This window comes from Trachinotus anak, unplaced genomic scaffold (assembly GCF_046630095.1).
Source record: "Trachinotus anak isolate AG129_WGS33_773 ecotype Australia unplaced genomic scaffold, CSIRO_AGI_Tana_v1 ptg000028l, whole genome shotgun sequence".
Lineage (NCBI taxonomy): Eukaryota > Metazoa > Chordata > Actinopteri > Carangiformes > Carangidae > Trachinotus > Trachinotus anak.
The window spans coordinates 22,970,998-22,998,811 of NW_027273879.1; the positions used below are offsets into that span (position 1 = coordinate 22,970,998).

General features: G+C 41.3%; 1 protein-coding gene across 7 annotated transcripts; it reads right to left on the bottom strand.

Annotated features, from left to right (window-relative positions):
* Positions 1 to 27,033, bottom strand: dennd1a (DENN/MADD domain containing 1A). Of its 7 annotated transcripts, none has more exons than XM_071465967.1 (23): positions 26,878 to 27,033; positions 22,890 to 22,954; positions 20,593 to 20,636; positions 20,359 to 20,408; positions 19,786 to 19,905; positions 18,640 to 18,709; positions 18,181 to 18,261; positions 17,398 to 17,451; positions 14,262 to 14,372; positions 11,900 to 12,000; positions 10,977 to 11,022; positions 10,767 to 10,868; positions 10,553 to 10,678; positions 10,264 to 10,365; positions 9,598 to 9,685; positions 8,586 to 8,626; positions 7,610 to 7,681; positions 7,458 to 7,514; positions 7,034 to 7,210; positions 4,404 to 4,468; positions 3,002 to 3,139; positions 1,671 to 1,917; positions 338 to 1,540 (listed from the first exon to the last, which is right to left on the bottom strand). In XM_071465967.1, the coding sequence occupies exons 1-23, from the start codon at positions 26,892 to 26,894 to the stop codon at positions 479 to 481; spliced, it is 3,036 nt and encodes a 1,011-aa protein (XP_071322068.1). In that variant the 5' UTR covers positions 26,895 to 27,033; the 3' UTR covers positions 338 to 478. The 7 variants fall into 7 exon arrangements, with proteins under 7 accessions (XP_071322071.1, XP_071322068.1, XP_071322067.1 ...); XM_071465966.1 differs by having other exon boundaries at positions 7,058 to 7,297; XM_071465965.1 differs by having other exon boundaries at positions 7,034 to 7,297.
* Positions 27,034 to 27,814: the final 781 nt, after the last annotated feature.

A 27,814-nucleotide genomic window follows, 5' to 3' on the forward strand; every position in this document is an offset into this window, starting at 1 on the left:
GGTGAGTAAAGGAATGAAGTTTATTGGTGTTGTTATTGTTTCTCTGGTTGCCATGGTGATGCGGGGAACATCAGTAGAACAGGCAGACATACCCTGTCTCACTGTCTGAGAACACCTGTAATGTTAACTTGTAGCTTGTAGGGGAAATAATTTAAGCAAATGTTTCCTAACTTATTTCCACTAACTAGCGATGTCTATAAATTTTGCATTTATTAACTCTGGTATCCACTTCTTTCTAATCCATAATCAAATTTTTCTGATACAGAAGTTGTGACATAACCTTAAGTTAAAAAACAGAACCTACAAATGTGATAAACTCTTCTTTTCATTCCTCAGTATGTTTTCAAAATGCCTACAAAACAAACTCAGAATGTATCAGAGCTAATGTGTCAATAACTGCAACAGGAGATCCTGATACAGTAGCAAGGGAACTTTGCGTAGTGACAGAGATGGGCACCTTAACACATATTCACAGGTTCTAGTCAAATGTTTCCCACCTCCTCCGAAGGTCCTCCACCTTCTTTTTTTGTGGTGTGGCTGGCTTGGCCATAGTTAGCAGGTCCCCGAAAGGATCCTGAGTATTCTGGCCGTCGCCCTCAGCACGAAGCGGCTTTGCCAGCATGTTCATACCTGTAGGGGGGACAGACATTGAGTCTGCCAGGCTGGAAAGGGCGTGATTGCTGGCAGAGGAATGAGGCAGGGAGGTGACCGAGGAGGGGAAGGCTGACTGGAGCAGTCCATAGCTGGGTGGCAGAGTTGAACTGCCTGGTGATTGCTGTCTGTAGAGGCCTGATAGAGTGGAAAAGGACTGTGGCTGGGGTGGAGTGTGTAGGTAAGCTCCTGGTGGAGGTCCACAGACTGCACTAAAGGGATTCCCACTTACAGTTGGTGAGTAGCGCATCTGAGGGGAGGTGTGCTGCAGAGACTGGGCAAAAGGGTTAAGTGATATGTGAGGGTGCACTGGGAAAGGAGGCAAGCCCTGTGGGTAAGACCTGGATGGTAGTGGATGTTTGGAGGAAGATGATGACATACCAATATCTATCCCGTCATGTAGTGATGTTGAACTGGCCTGTGCTGAACTGTTAAGGGGGTCTAGAAGGCTTATCAGATCTATACTGTCCTTGCTTGGCCTCAGCAGGACTTCATCAGTGGTCATGCTTAGTGCTTGCCTAAACTCTTGCCCCCCTGATGTAGTCCTTCCCTCACTAGTTCCTGCTGCTTTAGAGCGTGACTGGGCAACGGGGGGCGCCAGGACAGTACCAAGCTCAGGTGTCTTTCTTCCATGGGGACGTGGAATGGTGATGTTGCTGGGGGTGGAAGGCTCCAAAGGGTCTGGGCCCAGGCCAGAGCTTTCACAGCTTGGAGAGTGGGCTTCTGGCGGCACAGGAAGTTGGACAGATGGAGGTCTATCACAGGTAGGAGGTGCACAAACGGGCAAGGCTGTTTCATCTTGCCCTATACTCCATAGCTTGTTGTAAGGGTTGGAGAGCTTGAGGCCTGGGAGCGTTCGTGAGTGTTCGCTAACACTCAGGTCCATCCGCTGTAAACACAACAAACAGTTCACACTGAGGTTTGAGTCAATCTTAAACCATGAGACCAAATCTGGAATCTGGACCAAATACTGTCTTTTGGGAAATAACACAATTAAGATGAACATATGGACCTCTGACCTGGTAGGTAAACTTGGCTTGTAGCTCCCCAGGGTCTTTGGGAGTCCTCAGGTCCTCGAGACTTTTAGCCAAGGTCATTGGCTGGCTGTCTGGTTCATCGTGGCAGCCAAAGATATCACCAAGCAAATTGACGTTGGAGAACTTCTCATTGACTGGGCTGGGAGGAGCAGTGTGACTCTCTGCACCAAAACCAGGATCATCCCCTTCTATTAACTCAACCTCCTTCAGGGAGCGGTACGGCTGTGGCCTGCAGGGACAGTGTGTGGATTATGATTATGAATTTCTCTCTCACACTAGAGGTCTTCATGGATCAAAACACTGTATTCAAATCGAAAAAGGACCATTGACTTTTTACCAGACATAAAGATGGATCTTGGCAAAAGGTGCTTTTTCAAGCCTAAATTTGTGGGTCTATGGTTAATATGCTCACACCTGTCTCTACTGAAAAAAAAATGAAGAAGACACAGCATTGGAGCATTGAATGGGATCCAAAGACTTTTAATGCCTTTAAAAGCTCAACCAATGCAGGGACCACAGAGATACACTAAAAGTCTATGGATTGAATAGGTTATGGGAGAAACCTGAGCTGTGTGTGCGCTTTTATACCAACAGTTGACATCGTGCTTCAAGCCAGTACCATGCTGACTGGGTAATACAGTAAGATGCATGAAACCTGTCAGGAAGTGGAGCGCAATGTGGCGATTCAGACCTGTTTGGTGTGTTATCTCCAAGACAGCAAAATGATTCTGGTGCCACAAACAGTATGTGTTTTTTCTGGTTCAATATACCCCTGGTTCCTCTGCTCAAATCCGGCCCACATACAGCATGCCTGTCAGGTGCTACTTCCACATCTGGACCAATTCTGGCACACACACAAAAAATCTTCCTGACGGTCAGTCAACACTGGAGGATGACAGCCGAAGTCAGCCCGGCCTAAGATGTGGAGATATAAGGGCCATATTTGAGTTGAGGACCCAAGGATACGTTAGATGAGAAGTTTCATTTTGCTGTGGAGCAACAACAAATCTGCATCATGTATACTTTAATACATGAGCACACTAGTGTTGCACTAGACTATTTGTGTTATATGGCATATTGACCTGCTATGGTATGTCACAGGGGTGGCATTATTGTCACACAGGGCAGGAAACATGCACGTGCCTGTCCTGTTGACACTTGTTATCACAAACACACCAAACAAATGACCATAATACCCTCTGCATGACGCTTTAAAACACACATACACACATTTCAACAGGAAAAAAAAGAGTTGATTTGAGAAAAGCTTATTAATGAGCCAACAGTGCAAAGCCAGTGAGAGAGATGCGTACAGTGGTGACCACTCAAAAGGGACGGAGAAGAGAAAGCTGTCAGGAAACCCAGAGATGGAGTCATTGTCGTACTGGAGCTCATCTCCGGACGAATCCTCAGAGAGAAAGACTGTGTAGTGACGAGTAGGACGGATAGAGCTACGGCAGGAAACAGGAAACACACATCTTATTAAGGGTGTGTTAATTAAGTCCATAAGCAGAAAAGAAGAAGAAAAATAAGAAAACAGGGCTGAGGATTAGTAATTAGGTTTTATATTTATTTAATTGCAGTGTATTTGGATAGATAAAGGATTAGTGTTACTGTTATAAATCATGTGATTTATTCTTGAATGTGCATAAAGGCAGTGAATTCGGTTCAAAAGAAATTAGACCACAACGACACAAGCAAACAAACCAATGAACATCTGTTTAACTGCTGAAAGAACCCAAACACTGTGAATCTGTCCCACTGCAGCAGCTGTTCACAGCTGGAACACAGTTACCACTGTTCATTAACTGACTTCAGTAACTTTAAACTGTAGTGGAGAACATCACGCTAAGGCTCAAAGTAAGAGCTCATTTCATTTTTAGTTTTGCTCATCCTCGATCAAACAAGTTCACTCATGAAAACAAAGCAACTTGAGATTTTATTTGAAAATGTGCTCAACGTGGTTTTAGTAGAAACTGAGTGGGATGAAATAATGATTCTATATCTATTTCTATTTAGATCTCTCGCTCTCTGACTGACTTTGACTGATTTGAAACTGACTTGACGAATAGAGTACTGGCAGCCTGTAGTCTTGGAAGATGGAAGAGAGAAAATAACTTTTTCATTAAAATAATATGGAGGTAAAGTTTATAAAACATGGTTTACTTAAATCAGACCAGGAAGTGACGGATTATTACTACCAACATTTACCTCTTCACAGTCTCTCTCAAACTGAAAACATCTGCTTGATTCTTGAGTTTTTTTCTTTGTTTGTATGAGTTAAGGGCCTTTCTATACTCTGCATTATAGCACTATGTCATATTTGCTATATTGTCTATTATATGTTCATATTTTGCACTGTCTCACACTTACAGATGTCTTTACCTGGTTCTATTGGATAAAACCTCAAAATAAAATATCACAGAGAAGGAAGCCAAGTCTAACCAACAACATGAAACATCTCAGCACCACTGAGGCTTTTACTGGAAGCAGCTGCAGTGTCACTCTTAGTGTAATCATTAACATACAGAAGGATAACACTGGCTTTTTTTTAACAGGGACATTTCAAGCTCATCTCTGTACACTAGAGCCCTAAGAACAGTTTTTACCCTTCCACCTCAACGTTCATGCACTGACTGTCCACATATGTAAACATAATTTCTTAACTACATCATGGACAGTGGGTCACACTGTATGTAAGGGAGGTAGGCTTACTGGTCAACGCTGCTTTCCAGACTCACGTTGCTGCTTGGCCTCTTCAACAACATAGGAGGTCGAGCCTGTGGAGGCAAATAAATAAGATAAAAAAACCAGGAACAAAGCAGAAGTAAACCAGCGCCCTCACCACAGAGACCCACAGGACTGTGGGGGACAGAAACTAAAACCTGCAGTTTACAATGTGATACAGTTCTTTTTTTCTGGCTAATGCAGTAAATTCAAAACCTGACAAATCAGGTACATCATCATAATATTACACATAAATATGTCATATTGCCATATAGAGGTTTTCTAACTGTGGAGCCAGAGCTGGAGGCATATTGTTTCCAGGCTGCCTGTCCATCCGTCCCATTCTTGTGGACACAATATCTCTATAGGAACTTTAGAGATAAATAAATAAATAAACAACAAATTTGGCACAAATGTCCACTTGGACTTTTGATTTTTCAGCCTTTCCCTTTTTTGCCACTACTCAAGACTTTACACAGCAATTATGACAGAATTTTACACAAATGGTGAATAGTTTATATGACTGGATAAACAGGGATGTGATCTGAAACTAGTCCGGAGTCTGAGTCAGACAACTGCGAGGTGGTAATTCTAGTTTACTGTAGTTTGGCTGCTGATCCAGCTCATCATTATCAACACAGTCAGCAGCTGGAGCAGTGGGAGCTGATTGAGTTTATCAATACCATGGATTCTGGATCTGCTGGTGTGGTGTGGATTCACCTTTAGTAATTGGACAGTTTGACCAGATGCCTTTGACATTTATTTGTGTGCTGTTTATGCTCCAGTTAGGGCTGGGTGATATGGCCTCTAAGCAATGTCGTAATGTTTTGAAATCTCCTCTATAGCTCTTCATAAATGCATGATTTAACTCTTAGATGAATAAAAGCCGCCTCTCCTGCCTATTTTTCGCTCGATCCCAGCAAACAAAGACAGGTAAACATCTGTGATAGTCATACTGACATGATAGCAGCAACATTATATGTAACTGACTGTGGAATTTATTTGAATATGAATCAGACATAAAAAATATTTAACATATATTTTTTAACTATTTTAGCAACAGAGTAGAGACAGAGGAGCTGTGCCTTCTCTGTGTGTGTGTGTGTGTGTGTGTGTGTATATGTGTGTATATGTGTGTGTGTCTTGCTCTGAACAAGGGTAAACAAAAGTCAAGACAAACTATGTAGAAAGACAGAGCTGACAGTAGCAGCGACGCACATCAGCCTCCATCTTCAACTACTGTCTCTACACACAGATAAACACACTTTGGTGCTTCACTTTTTCACTCTCTCCAGTTCCCCCCACTACAGATACAAACACACTCACACCTCCTCACCTACATCACACGAGTTTTCTGATGGGACACATCGAGTATATTCGATATATCGTCCACCTCCAGCTCCAGTATGACACTGGAGCCTCAGCCTCAGCTTTTCAGCGAGGACCACGCACATGTGATTTCAGATGTACATCAAATTCCATTCTATATCTAACTTGTGATGTTTATACTACATGGTCATAAGAAAAAATTAAATACTGCTCACTTTTTTATTAACCATTTCCACAGTTTGTTACTGACATTAAAATCATTAAACTAAGAAGATGCAGTCCCTGTGTGGCTCTCTTAACAATGTAGTCAGTGTTGTCAGTGAAGTTAAGGTGGCCATCACAGTTCCTACATATTTAAAACTACTGACAGTTTAATTTCTATCCAGTGACTGTCACAGGCTGCAGTATATCAAGACTGGATAAGATGGGCTCTTTGGTTTTATCTGCATTTATTTCAAGCTACAGATAAATTGCATTATAAAATGCAGATGATAACATATGTGCAGCCTCTTACAGTGGCTGTAAGAGGCTGCCCCCCCCCCCCTCACACAGAGGGCCAGTCAAAGCCATATTATCTGCAGTTAGGTCCTGGATTTTAAATTCAGTGGTGTACAAAGAAAACAAGTATGGCACCCAGTTAAGTGCGCATCTGGATTATTATCTGGATCTGCACGAAACCGTACAAACTCAATACCATAAACATGTTTGATTTTTTTACATCTAGATCCAAACATTATTTCCTGAGAAACTGATGAATATGTGGAAAAATCTAAAGTAATGAAAAATTCAGAACCAAAATGTAACAAGTTCTTCTCGTTCCTACTCTTTTGATTTTACCTCCAAGTTCCTTTTATTCTGCTCCGTCCAACCTCTGCTATCTGGGAATATTTTAACAATTTTAGTTTGAACTGAACTTGAACTGAACTTGAATTATTTTCCCAAAATATTGAATGGGATGTGAACATTGGTCAATTCATCCACAGTCAGCAATTCAAGGCAGCTACTCTTGTCCTGATACACGCTGCTTTGTTCAAGTCCTTCTTTCCACTAATTGCAGTGGTGAGTGCGGTTAGCATGACCCACATCAATGGGAAATTATCCTTTAAAACATGGTGCAGCAAATTGCTCTCCTTCTTCTTTAGGTCATTAGTCAGATGTGAATGATTTGATGTGAAATACTCTTTCTGAGGATGTAATTATATAGAATGTCGGAATTTTAAAAAAAGAAGAGAAAGAAGAGAGAAAGAAGACAAGAGCTGTTAGATGGTGTGACATTTATATATTTATACCATTTCAAGGTCATTTCTGCCAACCTGTCCAAAGTGCACAGTGATTGGCCTATGGTCATCCCAGGTTTGCAGTGGCCCCTCCCTCCTGACTGCACTGGTGGAGGAGGTAACACCCGCTGTGCTGTCATCATCAATGACCACCGACCCTCCTGTAGAGAGGCCGTTTTCTGCTTGCTCCTGAAGAGAGGGGACACAGGGAGGTCGACATGGGTGAAAGGGGTGATGACACTGTAGGGGGAGCGGGAGAGAGGCTGCACGCCGCGGCTGGGGTGGTGGGATTCAGTTAAGGTGAGTTAGGGTAGTGTTTGTTGTGAGGGAGAGACCAAGAACAGTCAGTTACTGTGCTGCTGTTACAATAGTGTAACTGTGTTACGACAACAGAGAATGATCCGGACTGGTTTGTCACCAGTGCAGAGCTTATTACCTTCTGCTTTAGTCGGCTCTTTACTTCCTTAATACGCATTTTTGCGTGATCCTTAGCCTGTCAAACAAACACAGACAAAGCCACATCATTGCCATGTTCATTTCTGCCTTACCATTAATTCTCCCTCTAACAGAATCCAGGGACATGCTTACAAACTTGTAAACGGTCTTCATGGCCGGGTTTGCCTTGGTCCTCACTGTGTTGAAGATAGCCCCACCCCCTTTCTGTGAGAAAACATTAACAAAAACTTAGACACATAGAAGACCTGGCATGTCTGTTATGTACCACACTCAGTTGTGTAGAGTGAAAGTTTGCTCTCACAGAGCAAACGGACACAGAGAATGTAGCAGCCAGCTCCACCTAGAGGCTGCAGGACTCACTACAGACACAAACCTAGAGACTCGCTACAGTGCTGAACTGTATTTCTTTATACTAATGTGTTTCTGGTATTAAGCCATTTTCATTAGTGTTATTGCAATAATATATACTCAGTGACCTCTTTATTAGGTATTAGGTTAGGTAGTTTGCAGCGGTGGTGAACTGGGCTTTATTATATTGTGAGGTGTTTCTCATGTTTGCCCACCCCATTTACAAACAAGATGGGGAAGAAGATTAGAAGCACATTTAAACATAATGCAGACACAACAAACACACTGTCTAATTAAAGTTTTAACTGGACATCACAAGCTTTGTCAAAGTAGAACATGTAGCACAGCTGTTGTACTGGATTGCATTAGACTGTAAAGGTTTACCTTATAAAGCAGCCAGGCAGTACATGTTCCTGACTTTATGTTTGGCTGCAAAGTAACCGAGAACACTTTCTACCATCCAGATGATTTGTGTGAATTTTATAAACCACTGTGAGTCAAATGTCCACATTCAACAAGACCGGTTTCCAGGCCCTGTAGTCTCAGGGGGGTCACCAAAATCATTAGGAATCATCTCCTGGGGGTCATTCTGGCTGGTAGTTACTGAGATGTGTTTTACTGGATGGAAGTGTTGGGTGCATCGATGCTCTCACCACTGGTCCCTGCTGTTAGCAGAACTTGACCACATGCCAGTTGTGTATTGTATTCTTTAGAGTAACGTGCTGTGTGTGTATGGGTAACAGCTTGCAGAGCAGCTCACCTTCACAGTGAACAGCCACTGGTGGTAGGTCTTGTCACTGCCTGTGGGGGAAAGTCACAATAATAAAAGGTCAACAACATCAACTAGTGGGCACAAGCTGACAAGGTCTAGGAATCTGGTCTGGAATCTTCTGATGAATCTGAGTGGTCCACCAATGTCCTGAGTGGACGCTTATTTGTCTGTGTAAATTGATGTATGTTTCTGGTCCATTTTGTATTTTTTAATGTTTTGTCATGTGTCTTTATTGTATTGTATGTTTTTTTGTTCTTCTTGCTGTATGTTTTTACGAAGGCAGTAGCATGTTTCTGCAGGCCCAGAGGTAGCAGTGTCAGGACTTTAAGGACCGCAGTCATTGGACAGCATTTCCAGGACCCTAGTCATGAATCTGCAGCCTCTGCAGGCAGATAAAGGGACAAATAATAAAGTTGACTTGACTATTTACATAGAGGAGCTAATAAGGTAATTTCACCCGTACAGCTCTGGGATCTGTTGGTCATCTTACACTTACAGTGATGGGTCAGATTATGTTGGGTTTGTTAATGTTTGATTATGTTTATAACAATATGAAATCTTAACAGAAGTTGTGCGATTGTGGCTGTTCAAAATATCTGTAAAAGTTATCTGGTTTAACTGACTGTGTGTGAAGTATGCAGAATGAAGTATGAAGAATATTTAACATCAGCACAGAAACATCTGCTTCAACATACAGTAAACTAGCTGAGGTGGTTGAAGCTAGTTAATGCACATAACTTTGCTCTTTTTAATCTGATGTCTGTGTGTTAACAAGCTCAAGAAAAGCATAACAGACATTTGACCTGTATTTACTGTAACTAGTAAGAATGAGCAGAAGTTAAAAGAGAGAAAATGGCTCCTGTTAGTCTTCATGCCAAACAAACACGACAGCACATTTATCCTGTATCCTCTGTTATTTGAGTGATGTTCCTTCAAATGAATTAACAGAAGTTCCTCAGTGCCCTCAGTGCTCCTATGTCTCTGGTCCTGTTTGACTCACCTGCGTATTCGCTCATGTTGATCTCCTCCTCGAAGATGTCACTGAAACCTTCTCCTGAGTTCAACCGGTCCAGACGGCCGTCAATGAACTGCAGGGAGAAGCACAACGTGTGTTAGGCTGAAATTAAGATGTGCTTATTTGTTTGTGTGTGAGTGGTACTGCTATCTTTGTGAGGACCACTTTTAGTTTTACACCATTGTATTGACCATACTGGACTACTTCAAAGGACTGGTTGAAGGTTTAGACTGGTAAGGTGTGGGATTAGGCATGTTGTATGAGATAACATCTCCGAGATATGATTGAGCACATGACCAGCAGCATCAGTAACTAAGGTCAGCAGCAGGTCCGGATCAGTGCAACCATGGGGGAAATTTTTGCATTGAAACTCGTAGACACGTCATCTACAACGCTGTCACTGCTGTTTTCTCTGCTGTAACCTCAACATCAACAATGCTGTGACCTTTGACTGTTACCATGGTTTCTGTAGATCAGTAGGCTGCCCCCTGGTGGATATACTTTTTAATCTTCCAAATACACACACTGCAGCCATTGTCCATGCCATGTTGGTAAAAAGGAAGTTTATCAGTGACCTGAGAGGCTGGTGAATGCATTATGTCAAAGAGGGTCCTCACAAGAATAGAAAGACAATGAGCTGTGTGTGCGCACCTGTTTGAAGAGCTGCAGCTGAATGGCGTTCTGGAGGAACTGTCTCATGGCACTGGAACGATGATTCACAAAGGTTTCTTCATTAAATGTTATCGGCTCGCCCTGAGAATGCAGGAAGAAACAACTGTCAGAGTATAGTTCTGACACGTTAACCATTTCAGATTCAGTTCCCAGCAGCCCCAGCTTTGCCCTTAGGATATGGGCATGTGAGCGTGCCATCATACCAAAACCTAAAGGAAAGCATCAATGTCAACTCTATGACTATGTCTGGTATGCAGTGAGCACTGACCGACTCTATCTGCAGAGCGTTCCTGTAGCTGCCGAACAGTGCCGCCTGACTCTTCAGGAAGGCACGAGCCACGCCATCCCCCGTTGTTGTTGACACCTTCTTCAAACGACTTTTTAAAGATGACACCTGTGGGGTAACAGGTCACAGACATCATGACCAAGAGTTACCTGAGACTGTTAACATCCATGTTGTGTACTGTACAGTAGTTCCTCACCACATCATTGGGCAGGCTCTGGAGGTCGTCGTAGGGGGTTTCCAGGGTGTTTGTGTCCACATTCAGGACCACCACATCATCCAGAGCCATCCCTCTGACTTTCTGTGAGAGACAACATATTGACAGAGTCTGTAATTGTAAAGACAGGTAATTTACTAAGAGCCTTTGTTCCAAATCTCTAATGATCTAGTGCAAGGTATAGCCACCTACCTCCATCAGGCTGGAATGTACTCCGATGAGGTAGGGCATTGGGGCACTGAAAACAAAGAATCAGAGCCATTGTCACAACATGTATATAGATGGGTCATGGAACTTCTACTCTCTAGGTTCTACTAAATGTATCACACTGTGATCATTATGCCATTGTATAATGTCTCCTCATAGCTGCAATCACATATTAAAAATATTGTAGAAACAACATCACTGCCTGCAGCAGATTTAACACTTTTGTAAATGAAATCTAAGACTGAGGCTTTTTCCAGGAGAATACACTCAGTGCCTTTTAATACTTTTCAGAACCTGCAGGTACCTTGTGACACCACAGTAGTTTACCCGGTAGAGTGTGCACCATTAAGGCTGAGCCCTTAAAGCAGTGGCCTGGGCTGCATTTCATACCCTTTCTCTCCCCTAACTTTCCCGTTTCTTTCTCACTGCAACTCTCATAATAAAGGAAAAAATGTGCCAAATCTAGAGGTACCCTGAGTAAAAGCCTGTACGTGTTGGATTTCAATTGCGGGAGCTTAACAAGGAAGAAAAAACAGGTTTGCATGGAGGATGTGTTGACTTTGCCTTAACAGCTAAAAAACAGAAGCAAATCAGAAAACAGGAAGATGTCTCACTGATGAAATATATGATGAAATACACTTACAACACTTGAAACAGAAATAAAGGCCTCATTGTCTCTGAAGTTGAGATAAATCAAGAGCCACCCTGTGGGAGTCACTGTGCATGTTTTAACTTCAGCACTGTGCTGTCATCGTCATAACATGCAGACAAATGAAATATAAAAGCAACTGTCTGGGAGAGACAGGGGGTTCAGTGGTGTTTGTACAGATGTAGTGTTTGGGTACAGTCTTAGTCTTTGGTGCTGATGTGTGTTTCACACATGGACAGATGACAGTCAGCATACTCACCAGCAGTAATCTAACAGATGCTGAGGCAGGACAGGAATGTAAACATGTTGCCAGTGCATTGGATATAACATGGCTGCAGACCCATGGACACAAGCTGTTAACTGTGGACAAACATCAAATACAGGATATCTGATGTCATATTTTATATATGCAGTTATTTAATCGGTTTAAGTTATTGTAAATATACAAAAATAATTCCAATTATATCAGACATAATGACAAACTGTGGAGCTCAGGTGTCGCACAGAGAGGAAATAAGAATTTGTGCTTAAAATACAGAATTCATTCCTTCATATTTATGTTTTTAGATTACTGCATTGATACACTTTCTCACTCTTTTACATACAGTCATGATGCCACAAAGGAAGTTGTTTCAGCTTTGCCTGCTGTGAGGTGCACATGTTCCACAGTGTAGACAACTATCTATCAAAATAAGCCCCTAAATTTAATTTGATAATGACCAGAGATTCATATACAACATAAATTGTGAGCACAACAGTTGCACCAGCAGTTGTGGAGCAACATGATCATTCATGTGGAGTGGTTAGTGTCACCTGATGAATGTGAGTCCAGTGCTCCCTCTCTTTTAGTTCTATGTTTGGTCTCCACCTGCTCCTGAGGGAAATATCTGGCTCTTTAGCTGCTAAATGTTTCACTATGCTCACCAGCTGCTCTCTGACTGTGTCTGTCTGCTGCAAGCATCATCCTCAGAGGCTGAAAAATGAAGCCAACACTGAAGAGCTAAAACCTGCAGTTCCTCTAATGACCACTAGAGTCTGGCTCCAACAGTGAGTCAGTCCCCAGAGACTCCCATGTTCAAATGTCCAACTTTACAGCAGAAATAAACATGTTTACAGCCTGGTACAAAAACTGTTTTGGTCTCTAGAGCTAAAGTTATACATCACTGAGGGTGTGGCCTCTTTGAGTGACAGGTGGGGGAGCATATGCTTCCCACAAACTGGTATGCACTTAAGTCTCCACTCATTCCCCACCTCTTTGATCATTTTTGGATTAGCTGGGAGTTAGGGGCGGAGTCAGACACTGCCAAGATGGCGATGGTGGAGCAGCTCACTCTGAGCTTCAAAACCGCTCTTCAGAAACCTGTGGGTGACGTCACAGAGGCTACGTCCATCTTTATTTACAGTCTATGGTTTTCTGTTTGCTGCTGAGCAGGTAGTGATCAGAAAACAACAGTTGCTGCGACTGAAAATTGGGGGAGGGGAGCATGTTAAAGGTTGAAATGTCAACAGTATGTTTCACGCTATGTGTTAATACATGTGCACAAATTCTTAATTTAAAAGCACAAAATAAACATGACTTTGTTTTTTTCTCTCCATGACACTTTCTGAGCTCTGCAGAAAACTCACAGCTAACTAAATCTGCTATTATTATTATAAGATATAATAAAGGAGATTATAGAAATGAACTAATTTATGGGCCTCCTCATACTTTCATAGTTCTTTGTATGTTAGTATCCACATCACGTAAATGTTTCATTTTTGGTTAATTATCTTTCATTTACTTAGAATGGCTCAAAGGTAAAACTGACCCAGTTAAAGTGAATAATATTTTATTGTCCATAAAAACTAATGAATTGTGCTAACAGTGAAATACTACACTATGTGTGATAGAGCAACTATGACGTCAAGTCCTTCACTAAACACAGTAACAATAACTCACCACACATAACAACACATTTCTACGGAAAACCTTAAAGCAGTGGTTCCTCACAGGCCATTTAAAAAACCTCAAAAATCTTGGTGGCCCACATCCAACCCCCCGTAACCATACAGAGGCCAAATAATGCCTTCTCAGAGCACTTTTTATCTTAATGATTAAAAAAATGAAACTCAGGACTGAACTGAGAGCACAGTTCACAGTCCACAACGGTTTATCACAGTGACAGGCCTGAATACATTTCATTATAAAACATTTTAAAACATATTTTTTATTTATTTTGTTTTCTATATAATTACAAATTTTCAAATGATTTGTCGGCCCACCTGCAATACTTACCACAGGTTGGGAACCACTGCCTTTTAAGCCAATCAGTAATTTTTGGGGGGATATTTGTCCCAGGTATCAATAGATGTAGTGTTTACTGACTTCACTTGTTATACAACATGGTCACTTTCAATGTTTGCTTCACATAAATCAAATTCCAACTCTTGGATTTACTCACCCTGACCTTCAAGTCTAAACATGACAAAACATTCTAAACTCTTTTCAGGAAGGTCACAGGGCAAATGCAGTTTTGTAAACTGTAGATTCTAATAGACCTTGTAATCATTGAAGGATTTCAGAGACCAAAATGGCCAGAGCTGTGGAGGAGAGAAGAAACAGTAAAGGGAACTCTACTTACAGTGCTTAGTTTGCTACAGCAGATGAGGATTCGACGTTCATAAAGCATACTAGCGTACAGATGAAGCATGTTATTGACATCTACTGCTACAAAGTACTCTGTTAGGTTTCTCTGCAAGGGTCAAACACAAGAAGAGAAAAACAGGAGAGTTAGTTGTGAAGGTGAAGACCAAAGGAACCATAATTCAGTATGAACAGTATAAACCTGTTCACATCATAAAACTCAGTATTGCACAGAACATATCCAGCAGACAGTTTACAGGTGCTAAACAGTAGTGTATCATGATCACAGGGCTGGTGAAGTCTGCAAGTTACAGTGGTATGAAAAAGTTTAGGCACCCCTTTGAGGCTGCATAATAATTTACTCTGTCTTCACAGAAAATGATCACATTGGCATGCCATTCATTTTCTAATAAAAGCTGAGTACTGGGGTATTTTCCAGACAAAGATTTTTAGTGTAGCAATATTAAGTTGTATGAAATTAAATCAGATGTGAAAAATAGGCTGTGCAAAAATTTGGGCACCCTTGTCATTGTGTTGATTTGAACACCTGTAACTACTTAGAACTGATTAGTTTGGTGAGATCATTAAGCCTTGAACTTCATAGCCAGGTGCATCAAATCATGAGAAAAGGTATTTAAGGTGGCCAATTGCAAGTTATTCTTCTCTTTGACTCTCCTCTGAAGAGTGGCAACATGGGGGCCTCAAAATAACTCTCAAATGACCTGAAAACAAAGATTGTTCAACATTATGGTTTAGGGGAAGGCTACAAAAAGCTATCTCAGAGATTCCAGCTGTCAGTTTCCACTGTGAGGAACATAGTGAGGAAATGGAAGACCACAGGCACGGTTCTTGTTAAGGCCAGAAGTGGCAGGCCAAGAAAAATATCGGAGAGGCAAAGGTGAAGGATGGTGAGAATGGTCAAAGACAACCCACAGACCACCTCCAAAGACCTACAACATCATCTGCAGATGGTGTCACTGTGCATCGTTCAACAATTCAGCGCACTTTGCACAGGGAGAAGCTGTCTGGGAGAGTGATGCGGAAGAAGCCTTTTCTGCACACACGCCACATACAGAGTCGCTTGAGGTATGCAAAGGCACATTTGGACAAGCCAGCTTCATTTTGGAATAAGGTCCTGTGGACTGATGAAACAAAGATTGAGTTATTTGGTCATAACAAGGGGCGTTATGCGTGGCGGCGAAATAACACAGCATTCCAAGAAAAACACTTGCTACCCACAGTAAAATTTGGTGGAGGCTGCATCATGCTGTGGGGCTGTGTGGCCAGTGCCGGTACAGGGAATCTTGTTAAAAAGTTGAGGGTCGCATGGATTCCACTCAATATCAGCAGATTCTTGAGAATAATGTTCAAGAGTCAGTCACAAAGTTGAAGTTATGGCGGGGCTGGATATTTCAACAAGACAACGACCCAAAACACTGCTCAAAATCCACTCAGGCATTCATGCAGAGGACAAGTACAATGTTCTGGAATGGCCATCCCAGTCCCCAGACCTGAATATCATTGAAAATCTGTGGGATGATTTGAAGTGCGCTGTCCATGCTTGGCAACCATCAAACCTAAGTGAACTGGAGATGTTTTGTAAGGAGGAATGGTCCTAAATACCTTCATCCAGAATCCAGACACTCATTAGAGGCTATAGGAAGCGTCTACAGGCTGTTCTCTTTGCAAAAGGAGGCTCGACTAAATATTGATGTGATTTTTCTGTTGGAGTGCCCAAATTTATGCACCTGTCTAATTTTGTTTTGATGCATATTGAACATTTTCTGTTAATCCAATAAACCTCATTTCACTACTGAAATAATGCTGTGTCCATCAGTTATTTGACTGATCAAAATGAAATTGCTGATCCAAGCACCCAATGATTTATAAATGAAAATAATGGAAATTGTCAGGGGTGCCTAAACTTTTTCATACCACTGTAAGTACAGCGAAATTACAGTTCTCATAATAGGTCAAACCTGTGACTTCCTATCCATTATTACCATTTACCACGTTAAAAATGATGAAAACCTAATATATCAGATTTAATAGTTAATTTTTAAAAAGCTACACTTGTTAGAGCTGATCTAATCTAATACTGCCATGTATTCATTCATGTTCATGCTGTAGCCTTACACATATTTCTGTGAAGATCAGGTGTAAAAAGTCTAAATATTGTAGGGGTTCATGGTACAAGTTAATCAATAATCTAAAGTATAAAGATTTTATACAACCCTTCCTACAGGATGAACACTATGCTATTTAACACCAGACACGTCCATTCATACTCCAGTATGTGTCACAGAGTCTTCACTAGCAAATAGTTAGTTTCATATACAGTAAATAAACTGGCAGCTTTTTGGTCTTCAGAGACTGTTCCACTGAATGTAGCACCGCACCAATGATGGACAGTTTAAAACTAACTAGAATCACGATTGTTTCCTCCACCAACCAGTCAAGTTACAGGAAATATGATCGCAATCTCCACTTCCTGAGTTACAGTGTTGAATAATGACCAGAAATGTTTTTTGCAAAACATTATGATGTCACAGTGAAGTTGACCTTCATCCTATTGGATATAAAATGTCATCACCTCATCATTTTATCCTATTGGACATTTGTGTAAAATTATGTCATAATTAGGGTATGATAATTAAAGTTATGGCCAAAAGGTCACAGTGAGCTTTGACCACCAAAATCTAATTGTTTCAAACTTAAGTCAATTTTTTTCAAATTTGTGCCAAATTTAAAGAAACTCCCTCAAGGTGTTCCTGAGATATCATGTTCATGAGAATGTGACAGACGGACAGACACACAACATTTCCTTCTTTTTCACATTGCTGTACACAAGCGAGCTGTCTGACAACTGTGTCAGGGGTATATTTTTGTTTTCGTATTCGTATTATTTCACTATTGTGAAAGTTTTTTTTCTCTTTTGTTCAGTAACCTCAGACATTTTATTTAGATATTCTGATTCAACAAAATTGGTTTATTTGAATTTATTTCTAGAGATACTGTGAACTATGTACTTGAAATTCAGAGGTGCTAATAAATTGCAGGTCTTTCAATTCATTACTCCAAGGTAGTTAGTCCTTGTGCAAACAAAAAGGCAAGAGAGAAATAACAACACTCACATTCTCAGGTATGCTGGGGAGTTCCCTCGTGTCAGGCACAGTGAAGAAGGAATGCTGGAATAAACAAGAGAGTCAACAGTATGAATGCCATCCAGGAGAGACTGTCTAAAGGTGTGGAGCTTTTTATTCCATCTCAAAGTGTGTCCATGTGGAACAACTAGAAATACTTTTGATTACCAATGTAATCAGAAATACATCGTACAAACTGGTCAGTTTCTAACATAACACAATTCTAGCTAAGTCAAATAAAGTCCTGAGAGACAGGCAGACAGAGACAGAGACAGACAGGCAGACAGGCAGACTGCAGACGTCAAAGGACCTGAGGTTCCTGAGGAAAAAGAGCCAGCTCTGCCCCTTCCTGTAGATGGCATGTGTTCAGGGACCAGTCCAGTTTACTGTCCTTCCTCTTATTATTCTTTGTCTTGCTTGTATTTTGGGGATATTCATGCTCGGGTTTTAGGACTGTTGTATGTATGTATGTATGTATGTATGTATGTATGTATGTATGTATGTATGTATGTATGTATGTATGTATCCAGTGGTACAGGGTTTTAAAGCACATTAAAATCAATATCCTCCATCTGAGCTCCAGCTGTTGGTGAGCAGCCACATCACCACCCAGCTACAACAACTAACCTCCTGTTTGTTTTTTTCACCTTATTTAGTATCTTCCATCATCTCATTAAATCATCAGTAGTATTATTGGCATTATTTTTCTACGGGAGGAGAACACTTTTCAATTTTCTAGTTTAAAATGATGTGACACGGTGGAGTCAGACTCACCACACCAAGATGAACTGGGACCCCTGGCTCAGGGATGGGGAGTTCATGTAGTGATGACAGGAGCTCTTGCCACTGGCTTTCCTGAAAGACATGGTAGATCCAAAATCCATGTTCTCATGCAAGACACACAAACATCACTCAACATGAGTCAAACACAAACATAGGCAGGCTGCACAGTTTGCACGAGACATTAACATCCTGCCGCTTTGGTTCAGATATTGTCCACACTCCCACAGATAAATTTCAAAACTGTGTATATGTATGATATTTTATCCGTGTTACTGTGCTCAGTGTTGTGAAAATTCTGGAGCAAAGCAAATTCACAGAAAAGGAAAGAAAAGTTGAAATTCAGCTCTATAGAGCTGACAAACAGTGACATGTTCAGTTAAATAACTGGTCAACAAATTCAAGAAATCCTGATACAACACAAAATGAGACGAGTCACTTGTCATCACTCACCTGGCCTTTGATGGTGTAATCGGCAAGGATATTAAGCAGCTTGTAGAAGACTTCAAACCAGGGCAGGTAGCTGACAGAACAAAAAAGAATTTGTACTTTTATAAAGCTGAACATCACACTGTTTTTAAGTTAGTTTGGTGAACCACAGATCTGAATTAAAGACTGTTCAATCTGAAATCTTCAGAACTGTAGGACCCAAATCAATCTTCACTCTAAACCCAGAGAGGAACTTCAGAATCTGAGAGATGTATCTGGTGAATCTGGTTGTTAGAGGAGTGGTTCTTTTAACAAGCTCATGAAAGTTACTGTTAAAAGCCTTCTGCTGTACATGGCTCCATTTCTACAAAATACAATCAACACTGTGCTGCAGATGAGAATCTCTGACACTACAGACTATTGATATTGTAAATGTTGGTGTTATAATTCAATCATCATCCTGTTTTTCTTATTTATTGTTTTTAATAGATTTTTATCTATTGTTACCATTTAAATATGTCCTAATAAATTCACTGAGCTGATGACAGGACGCAGTAAATGTCAGATTAGATGTTTTATTTGTCAGACTTTTTTCCTATTTGGTACAAAACAGAAGCTTGAGTAGCATTTATCACTATTTCCCATCCTTACCAGTTATGACAGCAGGGCAGGGCTCCTTGATTATGGCAAAAAAATCATAATCACGATTATTTTGATCAATATTGAGATCACCATTATTTAAGACGATTACTCATTGACTTTGGAAACACCACATATTTATTGAATTCCAAAAAAAAACGTTGTCTTTTGAACACTGGACTTAAAAAAAATAAATAAATAAAAAAGTAAATGTAAGAAGACAAACAGACGGATAGACTGACAGAGAGACAGACAAGCAAATACTTTGTGTGACAGACACCCAGTCATCATTATCATAATTTCACAAAGCATTTATTTATTTAATGTTTAAGAAAGCCTAGCGTACAAGCAACTCATCAACCCTGGTAGCAGACTTCTTGATAGTAAAGCTAATATAAAGCACTACCACAAAGTGTTTGTGAAGTCTCTAAACTCTGGACACCACTGGAGCACCTACAGAATATCACCTGAAGACAGACAGACAGACAGACAGACAGACAGAGACACACAAACACACACACAAAGACTCACCTGAGAATGCAATAGCAGGTGTGTGCACCTGAGGACAGGCGACAGAAGCCAAATCTCTGTTTGCTTTCAATGTCAGTCAACACAAATGTGAAGTTCTGGCCGACCTGGTTGACTGTCAGGCTGAGAGAGCGAGAGAGAGAGAGCGAGAGAGAGAGAGAGAGAGAGAAGTGGGATCAATTATCTACTGAGGATCTGCAGACTGTGTGTATCCATATTTCCATATTTACTCTGGTGTCACCCAGTAGACTTGGGTTGAGTGATTATTGTTAATTGATTTTTCACTGTCAACTAACCACTGTGGCAGAGGCAGCTTTCACAGTGATTGGGGGCTCATCTGAAGAAAGGACAAAGCGCAGAGAAACAGTATTTGTCTGATAAACACTGAGGCCTGACCTGTGTGTGCTACAGTGGGAGGACAGATGCAGGGGGATTGTGCCACTGGCAAAATATGAAGCTTAATACAACATAGCAACATATTTGTCCTTCTGTTTTATAAATGATGAGTATTAAAGCATCAGTGTAACAGTTGGTGTGGCTGTCAGTGCACTGTATCTATAAGTAGTGTGTGTGTACCTGTCCATGCTGAAGGGGAAGCAGAACTTGGGCACAGTATGAAGAGTTTCCTGTGGGACACAGATGAAGGAAAACAGAGAAAAGCAGTTACATGTATTAACATTGGCATGCACTTCCATTTGTGTACCTCCCCTGCCCTGGTTAGGGTTACGCCTGTGTACAATACAGACAGAACTACATAGTGAAGAGTTGTAAATGTAGCTGTGAGGAGGGTGAGACAGAGAAAGGTCAAACCTGATCTGTGTAGTCTTCAGGGAACTGCCTCCGCACCTCTGGCTCTGTTAGAAACAACAGACATGAAATGACTGTGTAGAAGTGATCAGTACCTAAGAGAGCACATTCATTCAAGAAAAATAATTATGATTATCTAATTACTAATTAATCAGCCGATTAAGCCTCGATCCTGTCTCAGCAACATGGTCCAGTAAAGTGCTCTAACTCCAAAGCCCCACAGGCAAGCATCAGAGTGAGAAGTGGGAGGAAGTGGCGGGCAGAGGAAGCAGTGGCCCAACTACAACACAGGTGTTGCTACAACTGGGCCCAAGGCAAGGAGAGGTGAAAGGTGTGGGCATGAGTTGAGAGGTGCAAGTCAGCACGATTGTTAGCACGAGACGGTGTGGAACATGAACTTGGTGGGAAGCAGCAACGGTCCAAAAGATCATGTGGCCTGAGCTGTGGAAAGCAATGCCCCCACCACATCAGTGAGCCATCTACCATGTACTACCAAGGCTATCCAGCTGTTCACCTGGAGCAAAGTTAACACACCTGCTTTCCCGAGGAAGACATTAGAGCACACCATCAGCTGCTGCCCCAAAGACATGGGAGAAGGGCACTATCGTTGGCACCATTACCAGGTGCAGAAGGAAGAAGCGGATTCATCCACCATGAACACCACCAAGTGCCTTTTCTTATTTGTCAGCTACACAGCAGGCCCAGCCAAAGCCCCAGAGGATCAGGGATCCTCCTTACAGCTCAAGAGAAAAACCATTGAAATTTCCCGAGGTGAATTTCCAGAGGTAATAACTGAGACAACCTTCAGACCCTAAGATGTCGTGTGGTCAGAGTCAAGGACCAAGTATAAAGACCTGACAGAGGAGTGTTGGGGTGGAGCACTCAGAATTGCCTGCCCTCATTAATATTAATGGGATTGACAAATTCATAGAAACACCTCTTTGTGGAACACAGTACGGTTGAACAGCACCACAAACTACAGCCTCCAAACTGACCATAAAGTTGATGTCACCATTAAATGAACATTATAACTGCGTTAGTTTTAGCTAGGTGTACCTAATACCAACTGAGTGCATGTTTGCTGTATTTTCCACATATTTCAAGCCAGGTGGTGAATGTTTGTCAGAATGGCTGAACACAGAAAAATATAACAGTTCTCTAGATTGTAATTTTTAATGATAACCAATCATTTCTATGGTCGTTTTAGAAAACTCTGTAGTCAGAGCAGATGCAGATCATTTTTATTTTTTCATGCCGATTGTCTGTCTCTGTTGTTGCATGTTGTCTCCAGCAGGTGGAATCAGTCTTGAGCCTCACTGCAACATATTCAGTGTCACACTGATGCCTCATGTTAGAACAAGGGTTTGCGAATATGGGCTCCAGAAGATGTTTAGAAATGTCAGCTATCACCTCCACACATCAAAAACTGGACTGTGATCTTCATGTTTTCAGGGAAACCACACATACATATGAACTAAGACATGCTGTATATAATTCCCATTTACTTCAAACGCTGACAAAAATCTCAGTTATTTCTTCAGTCCAGTGCGCAAAGACTGAATTGGTGGCCTGAGGTCAATGTGTGAAGCTGTCCAAAAGATTCCAGTTTTAAGAACAGACTTAAGAAGAACTGTGACACAGACATGAATATGACATCTTAAAGACTGAACAGGAAATGATGAGAGGCACAAGACTCCAACAGGAAGAAATTCTTAGAACTAAAGCTGACAGTCTCTCCTCAGTACCCAGGAAATTAGTCACATACAGCAGGTTAAAAAAAGCCTCAGACAGAGACGAGATGAACCGCCATTTATCTTCTAGCTTTAAGACAACTGTTTCTAAGCTTTTTGACTTGCGGCCACTTATAATGAACAAGAGTCTGCCTGTGGCTCCATGTCCCAGTTTGCATATGACCAGGAGCGTCCAGCAACTCCAGTAAACTGCTCCGACTACGTCATTTGAAGACTTCTCTGAGGCCCAAAATGTAAAGCAACACAACTTTTTCACATCAAAGAGCAAAAATTACAGAAATGTCTAAAGACAATTAATTTAACTTTGTGTGTCCAAAATTCTGAGAACACTTAGTCTCAGGTGATGATCAGGTGGTGTCTGGTTTCTCCCCAGAGCTCAGTTTGCCCAGGTGTCCACCTACAGGAAGAGCCCTGGTTGTTCAAGTGTGAGAGCTTATATAGACAGGTTAAGCCTGAGTCCGTCTCTACGGTCTGTGGTTTGATCCCGAGGATGTACAGATGAAAAACAGATGGTGCACGCAGCTGCACCTCCAGCCTTCACAAACTTACTGGAGCTGTGTGTGCCTGGATGGGCGACCTCCAGGTATGCCTCAAACGTGGACTCTGGGCTCTCCCTAGAAGAGAGGAAGACAGATCATCAATGTGTTCTGTACATGTTATGGACATATTCATCATTACAATACATTTACTTGCACCAAGCACAAAGTGTCTTTGCTAGATTCAGACTGACACAGTTGTCAAATTCCCGCTCAACGCCCACATTGTTTAAATATTAAATATACTTGTGCCCATCTGAGCACCCATGGGTGTGTAGGTCTTAAAATGTGGTGCAGTCGGGCATATTGTTAGTGCATTGCTATCTTGAGACAGTGGAAAGTGATTGCATGATCAACCTACAAAAACCTGGTCTGAAGTCAGTGGATGAGGATTTCACTGTTATTTTAAGGATGCATTGTCAAGAGAGTAATATATGTCTACATAAGCAAGCACACAGAGCACATACACTCTGTGTGTTTCGCACAAGCAGAGTGTGCCACAGGGTTTCTCATTCATCACCTTGACTAAATTAGTCCCACTACAGTTTTATAATGAACTAAACATTCTTTTACCTGTACATCTCATCGTGTAACATAAAAGATGTCTAAAGATGTGATCTGAGTCATTGCCTCTTTGTAGAGCTGTGCACAGCGCACTGATTCACTCTCTCTTAGCTCTTTCTTGCCCCTTAGTGTGTGCCAAGACTGGGCTCACTGGTTAGTCACAATATGTAATCAACCAATAACAAATTGCTGCTCCATTATAATAGCAATCAGCCAAGATGCAGCATGCCTGACTTTTAAAGGGAATGGCAGATGGCACTGTGACTGGTTTATTCCATGTTATGCCAAAATTAGTTAAGAGACTGAGTAAAACCCTTTTGAACCATTCAACTGCGCCATGGAGCTACTGTTCTTTCCACCATCAAAACAGCAAAAGTGATATGGACACGCCCTAAATGCATTTGCACTACACTCTTTAGACCATGTACTCTGGACTGTTAGAATAAAGCCCTGAAGCTTCAGTGCAGTGGAACCTTGGTTTAAGTAATAACTAATACATCTATTTAATAAGTTGTTTTCCAAACAAACAATACTACTGTACTTAAATATACATAAAATATTTAATATGATAGGAAAGTGTTTGATTTGTCATTAATTTAAAGTTTTCAGCTCCCCACATATTCTCATATTTAAAATGTCTGTCAAAAAAGAAAACTCAGGGTTTTAAAAAACATCTCCTCATTCAGAGAGGGGTGAACTTCATTGTAATGCAACTAATTGAAGAATAATAAATAATAATAATCACTTCATCACATAAACACATTAATGCACAGTTGCACTGGCTGTAATGTCCATTTCACCAAGTTCCCAGCTCCTAGGTCACTTAGTCTGCAAAGCAGGGGTCTGCAAATAAGTTTGGCCTCAAGCCAATTATTTCTAACCCATTACATGTTGGGCCAGAACATAATCAAAGGCTAATTTTAAGAAACTGATTACTAAAAATGCAACTTAAATTTACTTTATTGTGTGGCCAAAGTCACATAAATACGTTTGACCAATTCGTTGAAATGTTCAGAGGTCTATCAAGCAAGTGACTGAACCTTTGGAACTTCCTGTCAGAACTTTTCATAATAACAGCTAAAAGCTTGTTTGAACTATAGAATTGCAGAAATATTGCTTTTACTTTGTAGAAAAAAATCACTAAAGAGGAAGCGATTTTGTGGGCAACTGTTACTGCTATGATTATCTACTGTAAAACCAGGCGCTGTGCGCATCTCCTGATGTGACACAGTTGTGTCTGTTATTCACTCTCAACGTGGATAAAAGTATAATATGCATCTTTTGAGGTAGCTAATGTTGAAACAGAGATTCTCCTCCCATCTGAAGTATAATAAGCATCTTCAGGTGGGAGGAGATTCTCTGTTTCGACATTAGCTACATCTTAATGTGAGACTGATAGTTCGATTGTGTAAGATAAGAAAAAAGATTATCAAAATAATCTGGCAGGCCAGATATTATTGCTGTTTCATCATCGACATTAGCTCATGTTCATCATTTTCCATGTGTCATGGAGATGATGAAATAGGTTCTTTGTACCTTAAAAAACGACTCAGTGCTCAGGCGCTAAATATGGTACCTTTAAAAGCACCATGCTGTTCCAAAACTTTTTTACTCATGCACACAATAAGTGCCTTACAGTATTATAACCCATCAACCAGCAACAGGGGGTGTTCATGCTCATGCACAGCACAAGGGAAAGAAGAAGAGAAGAGGGGAGAAGGGGGGAAAAGGGGCAATGGGAACGAAAGATGGTAAATCTGGCACAGGCTAATGAGGAAGGAGAAGGTGCAGTCTACCCTTCAGTTGCCACCAAACTGTGTGGAGTTTTGACTGGGGATGACTGGGACTGCAGACGAGAGACCTGTGGAGAGACTGATGCCGAAGGCAAGCGCATGGAAGAAATCGGTGGGGGCATATTGGCAGAATACACTGCAACATAATCGCGTTGTCAGGAAGACGAGATGGTTGAGGAACAGCTAAAAAGGAGGAGGGCAGATGACAAAGAAAACTGAGAAAGAAGTGCTATTATCAGGCGAAGAGCTGCGTTAACATTGGTGAGGCAACGGTGCAAACTGCACGGTCAGACTGGGAAAGAAATTCAGCCCTGGACTTATACACAGGAACCAGTCTACACCCTGAATGACAGGCACACAGAGAGGGCTGGTGAAAACTTTATGGATGCTTTGATGGTATACTGGCTGACTGATGGGGTGGCCCAATCGACAACAGCCCACTGGGGCTGTAAACCACAATTTGTCCTAGTAGTTGCGATGGCCAGTCTGACGATGGTAGAGAGACCTCTAAAAATTGATAGGTATGAAGACAGATGCGGGGGGTTTCCGCTTTGGCAATGCACATCCATGAATTTGAATGGCAAAGCCTCTGAAGGAGCAGAGGAGTGTATTTGTTTTGCTGTCTGTCTCCAGAATTGCTTACTCTACCTCTAATTGGTACACATGTCCAACAGGTTTACATCACAGTGTCAACCTGTAAACATTTCTCAGTGGTTTAAAAAAGGGGTTTTATTACACAAAAAGACCACTGTATTTCATTCATTATTAATGATTGTTAATGTGGAAATTGCTTAAAACCCATATACCTAATTGGGGCAACTGACCAACAACAAAACAGGTTTGATGACACACATTTGTTAATGATCAACATGACCCACACTGCAGGCGCTCCACGATCACCCCGCTGACAATGCTGATCTTGAAATCATGTCATTGTTCATAGGAATTCTCTCACTATTTCTACAAATTTCTATGACCCAATTCTGTCAAACTGCTTAAGCAGCATTACTGCTGCTGTGCAGCTGAATGAAGAAGTTCACTGCTTCATGAAGACCAAAGAGTCTTTACTGTATTAAATGACTCTGATGTGACAATCATTTTCTTGCAATGATAATAACTTATCTCCCATATCTCCCATAAATGCACCATAGAAAACAACTGACTAAAAATGTTTTATCCTAACACCTGATGACAGTTAGGCAGTAGCTCTGCCATATTTACGTTATGTCAGAGGAGTGTCATTAGCCACAGGCAAGCACAAGGACATCTGTCAGACTCGAGCATCTCTGTGCTCAACTTCAGACCTGAAAACCAGCATCAGGCTCAGGATGAAGATCTGACACAGTTACCATGTTTACACTGGCTGCACATGCACAAATATGTTCCTAAATCACAGCAAGTCATCTCTGCCTCAGCCTGTATCCGCTTGTAAATCACTAGTAGAGCTCAGGAACATAAGACACATTTAAAACGCATTGTTTTTCTGGTAAGTACAGTGGAGTGCCGCCAGTGTTTTTAGCCTGTGTCGCAACAAGTCAGGGCCTTGCACGGTACTGTATCTTCCTCAATGACTCACAAGAACAAAGCTAACGGAGCAGCAGGCCGCTAACAGCGCTCCGTTAAACCAGCGGCTAACAGTCTTACTTTATTCGGGACCCCATCCTTATTCCTCGCCCCGCCGTCGCTGGCAGCAGATTTCAGTGCGCAGACGCGTCTGTCCGGAGATGTTTTTCTGGTGCTCGCCTGTCACACAGAGCTCTACTACGCCATGGTGTGTCTACACGCGTAGATCACGCTCTGCCTCGCGCTGAACTCTGGGGCTTGTAGTTTGATTGCGGAGGAAACGTTCATGCGTAATACTGAGTAATATAGCGTAAGAAACTACAGCCCCCATAATACATGTCGCTGACGATTGGGTCGCGTGATGAGCTGTCTGGTCGCCGTTACTCACCGGCTGCCATCAATAGCCTCTGGAGCGGGGGGAGGAGAGGTTTGGAGACTGATGAACAACAAAAAATGTCCGTACACGAACCAGGGTTAAGCGGCAGATCACTGATATTTTGTACCAATGTTAATTTTTAATAAATTAAACAAGAAATTAACTATATCACCATACTTTTATTGCGATTTGATAAAAAACAACCATGACACTGTAACTGTCTTTTAAAAAGATGAGAATTATTTTTTTTTTTGTCTAGTTTAGTGTTTACTTGTGAAATAAATAATTAATAAAAAGTAGTTCCATGATTATGTTAATTGATCATTAGGGGAAAGCATTTTATCTAAAGGTCTTATTTTATAATGTAAATGTTACAACCATCTTTAAACACAGACAGGAGGTCTGTGCAGGCCTGTTGGTGATAACTTGTCACAGTAATAATGGCATCATCATACAGTTAATTCATACACAATATAATCACAGTACAGTGGCTTCAGATAGTATTCACACCCCTTCACTTTTTGCACTCTTTATTGTGTTGTAGATTTGATTGTAAATGGATATAATTGCCATTTTGCCCATCAATCTACACTCAAGAACCCACAATGACAAAGTGAAAACATGTCTGCAGAAATTTCTGGA